The sequence below is a fragment of the Budorcas taxicolor genome, chromosome 24, assembly GCF_023091745.1.
Source record: "Budorcas taxicolor isolate Tak-1 chromosome 24, Takin1.1, whole genome shotgun sequence".
In the NCBI taxonomy this organism is placed as follows: Eukaryota; Metazoa; Chordata; class Mammalia; order Artiodactyla; family Bovidae; genus Budorcas; species Budorcas taxicolor.
Window position 1 is genome coordinate 41249883 of NC_068933.1, and position 12345 is coordinate 41262227.

Here is a 12345-nt window from a genome sequence, read left to right on the forward strand (position 1 = left end):
GCATGGGATATCTTTCCACTTACTGTGTTTTCTTCAGTTTCCTTTATCAATGTCTTATTTTTCAGTGTATAAGTCTTTCACATCTTTAGTTGAATTAGTCCCTAGGTATTTTATTCTTTTTGATGCAATTGGGAATGTTATCAGCAAATAGTGACAGGTTTTACTTTTCCCTTTCCAACTTGGATGGCTTTTCTTTCTTTTTCTTGCCTAACTGCTCTGCATAGGACTTATAATGCTATGCTGAGTAAAAGCCACAAGAGGAGGCATCCTTTCTTGTTCTCTGTCTTAAAAAAGTTTTCAGCTTTTCACCATTTAGTATGCTCTTAGCTGTGGACTTGTCATATATAGCTTTTATCATGTTGAGATACATTCCCTCTGTATCCACTTTTGCAACCCAAGTCCTTGCAGCTTAGATATTCCCGAATCATCCAGCCTTCTCTTGACATCCTTTTATCATTTTTTTTAAAAACTGCCTTGAGTCTTCTATGTATTGTGGGAAGACCAGTGGTTTTCCAAGACTTGGGAAGATTTTTCTGGCCTGTACATGATCATGATCTCCTCCAGCTCCATCTTCCCACTGTGACTCTTCTCTTCTCTTGTCTACACAGGATGATGCTAGTGTCGTTCACATCCCCTTTTCATTATAACTTCCCAAGACACCACCAACACAGGGCTGCTACAGAAGCAATCAAAGCTATAAGGGAAGGGAAGGAGTGGTTCACTGAAGCCAAATAAACAACTAAAATTGGATATTGTGCTGCTTTGTCCTCACCAGAGTCTCTTTCCATCAGACATTCCTCCTTTGCATCCAGGCTGCCTGATTTCCTCCCAATCTCTTTGCACATCTCTCTCTTCTCTCTAAGTCCCATGCTTGTCAGAATCCCTCCTCATTATGCAGAGTATTTCCGTTCTCTAGGTGAGGTTTCTCCTTCTGTACCCTAGGAGGGAGGCATCACCCTTCACACCCAAGGAGGTGATTTGTGTGAGCCAGAGACATTTATCTGAACAAAGCCTTGACACCCTTCATGTAAGTTACTCCACTCCCTGGCATCTTGGTCCCTGATGCCCCAGAGTTCATACTGCATCCATGCCCATTCCTAGGAGTCAAAAGTCCCCAGATTGGCCCACTTCACACTAAAGGACTTGAAGTGGACCAGGCAAGTGGACCTTCTCATTTCTGCCTCCAAATTAACATCCTTCTTTCTTCTCCCTCAGATCGCCCAGGGCTTGCCTGCGTTGAGAGAATAGAAAAATACCAAGATAGTTTCCTGCTGGCCTTTGAACACTATATCAATTACCGAAAACACCACGTGACTCACTTTTGGCCAAAACTCCTGATGAAGGTGACAGACCTGCGGATGATCGGAGCCTGCCATGCCAGCCGCTTCCTGCACATGAAGGTGGAATGCCCCACGGAACTCTTTCCCCCGTTGTTCTTGGAAGTGTTTGAGGATTAGACCGACTGACTCATTCTCATAATTCCAACAGCACTACTGGGTATCATTTCATTCCATTGCCTAGCTCTTTTTTGTTTGTTCCTTTATTTCTTTGTGTTGGGAGGGATTGTTTTGGGGTAAAGGGAGGTAGTCCTTGGCATAGACATGGATGAAATTGCCCCTTGAATGCGGGTACTTGCTAACTATTGCATTTTGTTCTCCAGTCCTTTGATGTGAATATGCTTTGGAGGTTTTACAGTTGTGGAGGTGGGGTGGGGACAATCATTAATTCACCAGCATCAAGCCGTCACCAGCTCCCATCTGTCCCTGGTCAGTGACTCGAGCAAGCAAAATGGCACAGCAGGAAACTAAAGAAGACTTAAAACCAAGACAACGTAGTCATCTTGATCCAATCCTGGTTTTTGCAGGGCTCGAATTAGCACAGCACAGACAGCCTCTGATGAGATGTGGCTTTCAGCTTCCTAGGGAAAGTTCTGAACACGTTATCTCTTCAAGAACATGCTGTTTTCAGCACTCTGTTCTCTCCTAGCAGCCTAACCTGGAATATATAAGGATATTTGTTTCCCCCAAATTAGCTGTCCTTTCACTGTAAATTTCATAATCCTGTGATTTAATTCGAGTTACACAAGGGTGTGACTCAAAGATGTGCAGGTGTTTGACTGATTGAGGCCAACAAGGAAAACAGTTTCCTTAAGTGAGCCCAAAGAAATTCAAAATCTTCACAGATATCAGTGACTCAGTGGTTTCCAAAAATTTACATAGTGTCACTTCATAGTAAGAAGGCTTCTTACTGCTCAGAGGACACTCCCACAAAAATCAAACCTACTTACAGAGTGATGTCACTGTTCAGTGACATCTGACCCTTCATCTCTCAAAGTCCTCAAGTCATTCAACCTGATTGCATCTCTGCTGAGCCGACAACAGATTTCCCTGTGGATTGACCTTCCAGTCAAGGAGTGGTAACAAGCTGAAATGTTTCAGTCTTGTTCTGGGGAGAGACTAGTGACATCACGTTCTCTGTTGAAGAAAATGCAGGGCCTCAGAGCCTCCTCGCCCTGATGCTAAGTTTCCCCTCTTCTGCTCTTGGATCCTCGGGCTCTTTGCTCTATTCACAAGTGTTTCCTAATCTCCTTTCCCTCTGGCTCTGAGGCTTGACTACCACCAAACAAAGCCTGCTCCAGCCACTGACTCTCTCTGTCCTTCTGATAGCATTGCCCAGACAGATACTCAGCAGAAAACAGCTGCAGACCACGCACACAAACCCTCACTCACCTTCCCCGCCCAGCCCACCTCCCCAGTGACCGCCACTGGAGCACTGTGTGCCCAGAAAGCATATGATGCCCCTGGGTGCTTCAGTGTCAGAAGATGGGCACAGAATATACCCAAGAAACTGAATGTATCTCACTCTTCACTGTCATGGTAGACATAAACTGTTCCTCTGCCTGCCTTGTACTGCCTTATCCTGGAAGTGTTTGGGAAAATAAGCCATATCAGTGAAACTTGCCTAAAAACCATGTGGATTCATTCTTTTTTAACTGGCCCAGAAGTTGGGGTGCCTGAGTTCTAGTTTGTGCTCTCAAGTGGTAGATTTGTGACCTTGAGTCATGAACTCAAAAATCCTTCCTGTCCTTAACACTGTACTAATTTTAGGGGGTGAGAGAATCAAGTTCTTTTGATGGTTTCTTTCACATTCTAATTTCTAACTTTATTAGAAATGATGACTCTCCTGACAGCTAAGGAAAATATATTTGGTGTTGATTCAAAATAGGCGGTTGATATACGACATATCAGTTATTTAGAGAAAGGCAGGGTAGATTTGGGAGGAGGAGAGGAGTGGCATTAAAAGTCCTGAGAGTGACCAGAAATAATCTGGGAGGAAAATTACGTGTTTGATGTGCTAAAGCAATTACACAGGCTTCCAGGGAAAGAAACCAAGAGCGGTGCACTGGAACTTACTACCCAGAGAAAGGAAATGGGTGAAGAGAATAAAATTATCAACATGAAGTTCATGGGCAGATTGCCTGCTTTGACTTCCCTCAGTTCAGTCGCTCAGTCCTGTCCGACTCTTTACGACCCCCATGGACTGCAGCACGCCAGGCTTCCCTGTCCTACGGGCAGTTGTTTTGGTTTTGTTTTCTCCAGGTAGCCTCTAGCCAGTCCCCTCTGGTCCTCACTTTGTTACTGTCTCAGCTTCCTCTGTTGACTCTCTTTGGATAACTGCTCTTTGAAATAAAAGCGTTTTACCACCTCTGCTCCAGGATAACTCCGAGAAGCTTTTCCGGGTGGGGCAGGTTTTTCCTTTGGAAGGGAAGGCAAGCAGGCAGGTTCTGGAAGCGCACAGACTCCTCAGGCAGTAGGCTCCCCAGGAAAGTCTCCTCAACGTGTTGAGATTCCCCAGGGCATCAGACAGCCCCAGATTCAGTCCAAGTGCAGAGCCTGATCTAAAGCCGCATCGGAATGCCTTAGGGATTAACATGATTGGCCACTGGCCAAATGGTTCAGCAGGTCTACAGCAACCCAGCCAGCCCCGACTAAATGTGTGTTTGATCCTTGGCCTCTTACATGGTAGCCTTAAGCAGGCAAACTGCTGATCTCAAAGTCTTGTCGAAGGCTGACTACTTCCTGCCGAGCAGACAAAGCTTCGAGGACTTCCGGTTTAAGGAAAGGCTGTCAAGACTGAAAGACTCACAACCCCGATGGTCAGGGTGACTCATTGCTTCTGTAATTGACTGCGGTACTTACTGCATCTCAAGACTCCATCCTCTAAAACTCGATTAGGAGGGACTTGCTCTGGATTTCTTTTTTTTTTTTCTTTTTAACATTTTTTCTTACGTCGTCCAGACTTTCAAATCAAATGTGGACTGACTGAAACCTTGCTCAGTGGGGAGACATCCCAGAAGAGGAGAACACAGCCCACAACTGGGATCTCTATTTATAAATCACTCAAATTTGGGGGGGTGAGTGGTGTCCAGTGTGTGTGTGTGTGTGTGTGTGTGTGTGCGCGTGAGTGTGTGTGTAGCCCTCAAGTGTACTTCACTCTTCAATTAGATGTGCCGTGTTGGTAGAAATAGTGAAAAAAGTAAAGATCTTTTCTTCTTTATGATTCTGCTCAAAACTCCACGTGCCGCCTCCGAGCTTTCCTCGTCCCGTGAGCCTCGGTCCTCAAGGATACCCGCGCCGTGTTGCTGCCTCAGCCCGAGAGCCGCCTCTTCCGCCCACAGCATGGCCGGCGCGCCCGGCCCCAGCGGGCACAGCCTCCGTGAACTGCACACGCCCTCGAAGCATGTCACTGTCCGTGATACATTTTTATTCTATGGAACTCTAACCCATTCGTGTCATGTTGACCTTTGGCTGCATGAGTCATAAAATATGAAACTGGTCTTATGGTTTTTGAAACGTAGCCAGCATTTGTAAGGCTAAACCTTTTTCACAAACTGAGTTGAATCACCACCAGGCCACCATTCCTCTTCAGAAGGAGAGTGCTTAACAGACGTTTGAATCTCTTTGCCCTTTCCGATGGTTACCGCGTCAGGTTCCAAAATAAGCTCGTCATTTTTCCTGTTATTTTAATAATAAGGAAATATTAGCATAGTGTTTCTTTTGATAGCGATAGGTTATAATCCATATTTAAATTTTATAGAGGAGAAATTTTATTGTACTGTGATGTAGATATTTATTATCCAGGTAAGGATTTGCCCGGTGTGTATTTTTTACAATTGAAACACTTAACTTTAATCTTAAAAAAAAAAAAAAAAAACTTTGAAAACACTCACACAGAGACACAAAAACAGACTAGGGGAAAAAAGGTTTGGCCTTATCACGGAATTTTTACTGTGCTGTACAAATGTTTGCAAATGCAAAATGTGTGCATTTCTAGTGTTTCTACATTCATTAACGCCGCCTTCAGGAGCAATATCGTGCAGGTAAAATGCTGTTTGTGGCTTTCTGTGCACAGTTAAAGCTGACCCACCTTATGCACAAGACAATCAGATATAAATCTGTCCTCCTCAGGATGCAGATAGGACGTTCCGGAGCACAACGTACGACAGAGGAAGACCCTTAGGTGACAGGCAACTTGCTGACACAGACGCTAGCAGGGCATGAACAAGCTGACATTATGCCACTCCCCTTTTTTGGTTCTTCCTAATTGACATTTTTCATTTGATTATAGAGCCAAATTAGTTATGAAGGCTTTCTTTGGAGAAAACACCTTTATTCCCCCATGATGTTTTCATGCCCTGAGAATCAGAAAAAGACAACAGAACAGGGAAAGATTTACAGTCATCAGAAGATTTGTGTTTTGCAAATGGTGTTAACTGATATTGCTAGATTGGTAATATTTTTTTCAGCCTAAAATTCTATTGAAATCTGTGATCAAAATGTTTTAAACTATCCAAAAAGAAAATTTGTATATTTGGGAAAAATGGATTTTTACATAGCTTTTGTATGCAGATATTAAATTGTAATTATGACTATAGCAGGCATAGATAAACTGATAAGCTACAATTCTAAAAAAGAAACAAAAAAGAAAAGCTTATAACAGATATACTTTTCTGCCTCTTTCTTTAAATATTATTATCGTCTATATAGGCACAGGGTTACCTGCTTGTCTCATCTTGCTGCTTCCAAAAGAAGGAAAACAGAGATGTGACGACATTTGTTTCATAAACATCTACTAGAATAAGCAAGTTTTCTTGAGAGGAGGGCATGAAGGGATAGGGAGATACTCGCTTTGGAAGGGGCCATAGAGATGTGGTGAGGAGGGAAGAGGGAAGTTTTTGCAGCTAAAAGACTGCATTCATCTTTTTATCTCAAAATGTCCAAGAACATTATTAGTACTAATGAAATTATACTGATACCAGCTATCAATATATAGCTCACATGTTAGGACTCATGCTGTGATGGGTGACCAAAAAAAAAAAAAAAAAAAGCCTAATGGGAATTTATTGTCCATAATATCTGAAAAATCCAAGAGTGCCATGGCTTCAGGTGTGGCTGGATCTGGGTACTCAGTACCTCAGGATGTGCCTCTTTTCATCTCTCTGGGCAGATTTCTGCCCATACAAATTCCCTTCACATGGACTTCATGCTCACATAGTCTTTTGTCCTATGATGGCCACCAGTAGCTCCAGGATGAGCCTTCTAGCTCCAAATCAGTGGGAAGAGAGTTTCTTTTCCCCAACAGTTCCAGTAAAAATCCTGAACCTACTCCTCATTGGTCCAAATGGAGTCACGTGCCCATTCCTGAGCCAGTCATGTGGCTGAGGAGCACAGATATGCTAATTAGCTGAGTCCTCTGAAATCCTGGAACTGGATGGAGGAAAAAAAGGACAACCAGCCCCATCTAAACTAGACAGAGAGTTGAGTCAGGAATGGTTCCCCAAAGAAAAGTCTGTCTTGCTGCTATAAGAAATAGGAGGAACAGTTAACAAGTGAAAAAAAAGAAAGAAATGTCCACACCAATCATTAAGTCTGAAAGCACATCCATTTTTGGTACAGCAACAAGTCTCCTGAACAGAGAGGAAGCTCAACACCATTCGGCCAGGACATGAGCCAGATAAACACTCCAATGAAAGTGTTTGATTATATCCTACCTAGCTCATGAAAGAGGCCAAGATGGGGCAAGCATTTATCATTTCCCCAGATTAGATCAGTTCAGAGTACCATTTTGAGAGTCTCCCCACTCTCTGTTCAAAAGACTGTATAAATTTTATATCTGTCTCTTTTCTACATTACATACCTTCTCAACTCTACCCTAATGAACATATTTCCTCCCCCCAAGAAATTACTTTATTCATTCTCTTTTGGAGAGTTGTTTACACATATATTCCAGCTAGGTACTGTTCTTAAGCCCATTGCACAGGCAAAGCTGATGCAAAACTGATGTAGTAGCTAACAGCTTGACCTGAGTAATGGAGCTGCCGTCATGGCACAAACCTGCACAGTTCTCCTGATGATAATCTAGAATGAAGAGAAGCCAAAGGCCAAAGCTGGTTTGCTTTCCCTTCCTGAGATGACAGTTCACCCTGGTTTTCTATTTAGGTACTCAGGCATGGTAGCTCTGTAAATAAGTAGAACTGTCATTAAGTTCATGTACACAAATTCTGACACACTGCATGTTGTTCAAACTGAAGCAAAACTCAGTAGAACTACTGAAATGGCGAGCTTTCCAGATATCTAAGGATCTGTGAGTGATATGTGTTTCACGTTATACTCCTGAAAGACAGAATCCATTTACATAGTATAAAGTGAAGTCAGAAATGAAATCTCTATCGGTAAAATGGTATTGCCTGAATGCTGTCTCAAAATGAGAAGAAAGTTGTCTTAGCCTTGGTTCCCCAGAAAGCAGAGTTTATTTGCTACAGTTTTATTAGAGATAATAGCTCCAAAGGGAGTAATGGAGGGGAAATTAGACAAGGAAGGAAAGAGAGTAAACACAAGAGCTGGCCACCCTGAGTACAACTGACTACTCAATCATGCAAGACCATCTTCTAAGGGGCCAGACAGACCACTGCAGCCCTGGATGGCTGACATGGGACTGAGGGAATCAATTACCTGCCTGCTGTCGTCTCCCACTCTCTGTTCAAAGGACTGAACTCCCCTCTGCTAGGCTGGACATGCCTGGCCACGGAGCAGCTCCAGTGGTGCCTCATGCTCCAGGAGCAAAAGCAACCTGCCAAGTGGAGAAAGTTCTCTCCACTCCCACAGCTGGCCCCAGGCCATCTAGTCTGGGAGACAGACCAGGTGGCAAGTGAGGTGAAACAAACGGCCCTGGGCCCTGGGCATGTAAACAGGCCTTCAAGGGTCTGCAATGATCTGATACAGGGGATCCTCCAGCCAACAAGTTCCACTGATTGTCTTTCCAAGTTCCAAAGAGAATCACAAAGTTCCACAAGCAAACCAACCTGTGTTTCACTGTACCGTGAGTTTGCATGTGCTGTTGTATAGTCACTAAATTGTGTCCAACTCTTTTGGGACCCCATGGACTGTAGCTCACCAGACTCCTCTGTCCATGGGATTTCCCAGGCAAGAACACTGTGGTGGGGCGGGGGGGGGTTGCCATTTCCTTCTCCAGGGGATCTTCCCAACTCAGAGACCAAACCCGTGTCTTCTGCACTGGCAAGCAGATTCTTTACCACTGCGCCACCTGAGAAGCCCTTTGGATGTGTTCAGTTCAGTTCAGTTCAGTTCAGTCGCTCAGTCGTGTCTGACTCTTTGTGACCCCATGAATCACAGCACGCCAGGCCTCCTGTCCATCACCATCTCCTGGAGTTCACTCAGACTCACGTCCATCGAGTCCGTGATGCCATCTAGCCATCTCATCCTCTGTCATCCCCTTCTCCTGCCCCCAATCCCTCCCAGCATCAGAGTCTTTTCCAATGAGTCAACTCTTCGCATGAGGTGGCCAAAGTACTGGAGTTTCAGCTTTAGCACCATTCCTTCCAAAGAAATCCCAGGGTTGATCTCCTTCAGAATGGACTGGTTGGATCTCCTTGCAGTCCAAGGGACCCTCAAGAGTCTTCTCCAATACCACAGTTCAAACGCATCAATTCTTCGGTGCTCAGCCTTCTTCACAGTCCAACTCTCACATCCATACATGACCACAGGAAAAAACCATAGCCTTGACTAGTTGTAAGGGTTCTTAATTTCATATAAACTTGTCGTGCAAATTGTCCACTTATCTACATTTCCCTAGCATAGCTGAAAAAAACTAAGCAGACTATTGACCTAATTATACAATATTAGCTTTTCTTACAGTGACTCATTTCAAGGCCAAATTTTTTTCCATATAAATATCTGGCTAAAAATTTTGTAGAAGTCAATAGAAATTTGGTATTTTTTTCTGTACAAAACTTCACTTTGGTGCAAACATTTTTAGAATCAATACATATGAAAAGTGGAGTCAGATGATTTGCAAATAACACTCTTCTTTTTTAGGATAATCATCTTTGACTTTTTTTTGTACTAATTGCAACAAGAGAGGGAGATGAATACAGAATAGAGCATCTTCAAGTTAGCAAATTTGAAAATTCTTATGCCCTTAAATCCCAACAGATATATAGACATTTAAAACACCCCTCAATTTTACTATGAACCCTAGAAAGATGCTTTAGTCTTTTTGTTGTGAACGTTTATTTGGATTTTAAGGATTTTAGAATTTTCTGTAGGGGCATCTTTAGCCTTTAAGAGAGCTTTTAGGATTTCTTTCCATTATGCAAAGTCAAAGCCAAATAAAATCTTTGTAACAATGAATTATTTCAAAAGATGAAGAACCCCAAACCAAGGATCATTCATTCATACATGAGCTGCTAATGAGAATCCAATTGCACATTTCAGGAAATTCATCTTCATTTTCTCCAGCACTGACAGAAATAGCACTCGTCATTTACTCTCCACTCCAGAAGCCCAGCAGTAATCCCAGAGGGTAGTCTGGGTGTTGGTGCTGCCTTCCAGAGTCTTCCACTGCTGCATGGAGTATACAGCAACAGCCCACCAGGTAAGGAAGAAACCTAATCAAAAGCAAGAATCGTACCAGACCCTCTAAATTACTGTTAATCCTCCAAATAAACCCAAAAGGTAGGTGTTCACACCCTTATCTGACAACAGGGAAATGGAGGCTCAGTGTGACTAAGCAACTCATCCAGCATCCTGCAGGTGACAAGTGTCAGAGCACATAGGGCCCCAAGAGCCATGTCATTCTTACTACTCGCCCTGATAAGACCATCACAGACTTAGCTAATGACAAAAAAGCAAAGGAAACTCTGCTCTGGAAATGTTTTCCATTCCCCCTCCCAAGAGGCTCCTCTGCTCTAACCCAAAAACACATGTGCCCTCTGAAGACCGGCCACCGTCTCATTAGGTTGTGTCTACTGCAAAATCATCATTGGTGTTCCAACACTGAAGAGTAATTTCTTTTCAGTTCACTTCAGTTACTCAGCTGTGTCCAACTCTTTGTGAGCCCATGGAATGCAGTACCTCCAGCTTCCCTGTCCTTCACCAATTCCCAGAGCGTGCTCAAACTCATGTCGATTGAGCTGGTGATGCCATCGAACCATCTCATCCTCTGTCATCCCCTTCTCCTCCTGCCTTCAATCTTTCCCAGCATCAGGGTCTTTTCAAATGAATCAGTTCTTCACACAGGTGGCCAAAGTATTGGAGTTTCAGCTTCAACATCAGTCCTTCCAATGAGTATTTGGGACAGATTTCCTTCAGGATTGACTGGTTTGATCTCCTTGCAATCCAAGGACTCTCAACAGTCTTCTCCAACACCACAGTCCAAAAGCATCAGTTCTTTGGCGCTCAGCTTTCTTTATGGTCCAACTCACATCCATACATGACTACTGGAAACACTATAGCTTTGACTAGCGGACCTTTGTTGGCAAAATAATGTCTCTGCTTTTTAATATGCTATCTAGGTTGGTCATAGCTTTTCTTCCAAGGAGCAAGCATCTTTTAATTTCATGGCTGCAGTCACCATCTGCAGTGATTTTGGAGCCCCAAAAAAATAAAGTCTGTCACTGTTTCTATTGTTTCGCCATCTATTTGCCATGAAGTGATGAAACTGGATGCCATGATCTTAGTTTTTTTAATATTGAGTTTTAAGTCAGCTTTTTCACTCTCCTCTTTCACCTTCAAGAGGGTCTTCAGTTCCTCTTCGTTTTCTGCCATAAGGGTGGTGTCATCTGCATATCTGAGCTTATTGTATTTCTCCCTGCAATACTGACTCCAGCTTGTGCTTCCATCCAGCCCAGCATTTCTCATGATGTACTCTGCACATAAGTTCAATAAGCAGGGTGACAGTATACAGCCTTGATGTACTCGTTTCCCAATTTGGAAACAGTCTGTTGTTTCATGTCCAGTTCTAACTGTTGCTTCTTGATCTGCATACAGGTTTCTCAGGAAGCAGGTAAGGTGGTCTGGTATTCCCATCTCTTTCAGAATCTTCCACAGTTTGTTGTGATCCACAAAGTCAAAGGCTTTATTTAATCAATGAAGCAGATGTTTTTCTAGACCTCTCTTTCTTTTTCTGTGATCCAATAGATGTTGGCAGTTTGATCCGTAGTTCTTCTGCCTTTTCCAAATCCGAACATCTGGAAGTTCACAGTTCACGTATTGCTGAAGCCTGGCTTGGAGAATTTTGAGCATTACTTTACTAGCATGAGAGATGAGTGCAGTTGTGTGGTAGTTTGAGCATTCTTTGGCATTGCCTTTCTTTGGGATTGGAATGAAAACTGATCTTTTCCAGTCCTGTGGCCACTGCTGAGTTTTCCAACTTTGGTGGCATGTTGAGTGCAGCACTTTAACAGCACCATCTTTTAGGACTTGAACTAGCTCAGCTGGAATTCCATCACCTCCACTAGCTCTGTTTGTAGTGATGCTTCCTAAGGCCACCTGACTTCACATTCCAGGATGTCTGGCTCTAGCTGAGTGATCACACCATCGTGATAAGCTGGGTCATGAAAAACTTTTTTGTACAGTTCGTCTGTGTATTCTTGCCACCTCTTCTTGCCATTTCTTCTGCTTCTGTTAGGTCCATACCATTTCTGTCCTTTGTCGAGCCCATCTTTGCATGAAATGTTCCCTTGGTATCTCTAATTTTCTTGAAGAGATCTTTAGTCTTTCCCATTCTATTGTTTTCCTCAATTTCTTTGCATTCACCACTGAAGAAGGCTTTTTTATCTCTCCTAGCTATTCTTTGGAACTCTGTATTCAGATGGATATATCTTTTCTTTTCTCCTTTGCCTTTGACTTCTTTTCTTTTCTCAGCTATTTGTAAGGCCTCCTCAGACAACTATTTTGCCTTTTTGCATTTCTTTTTCTTGGGGACGGTCTTGATCCCTGCCTCCTGGACAGTGTCACAAACCTCTGTCCATAGTTCTTCAGGCAC

General features: G+C 43.3%; 1 protein-coding gene across 5 annotated transcripts in view; it reads left to right on the forward strand.

Moving 5' to 3' along the window:
• THRB (thyroid hormone receptor beta) overlaps positions 1-5860 on the forward strand; it is a 437459-nt gene extending 431599 nt beyond the window's left edge. For all 5 annotated transcript variants that reach the window (XM_052661486.1, XM_052661489.1, XM_052661487.1 and 2 more), the window contains one exon: positions 1216-5860. In XM_052661486.1, the coding sequence (XP_052517446.1) occupies positions 1216-1457 (242 nt within the window). In that variant the 3' untranslated portion in view covers positions 1458-5860. The remainder of the gene's footprint in view (positions 1-1215) is intronic.
• The last annotated feature ends 6485 nt before the right edge of the window (positions 5861-12345 follow it).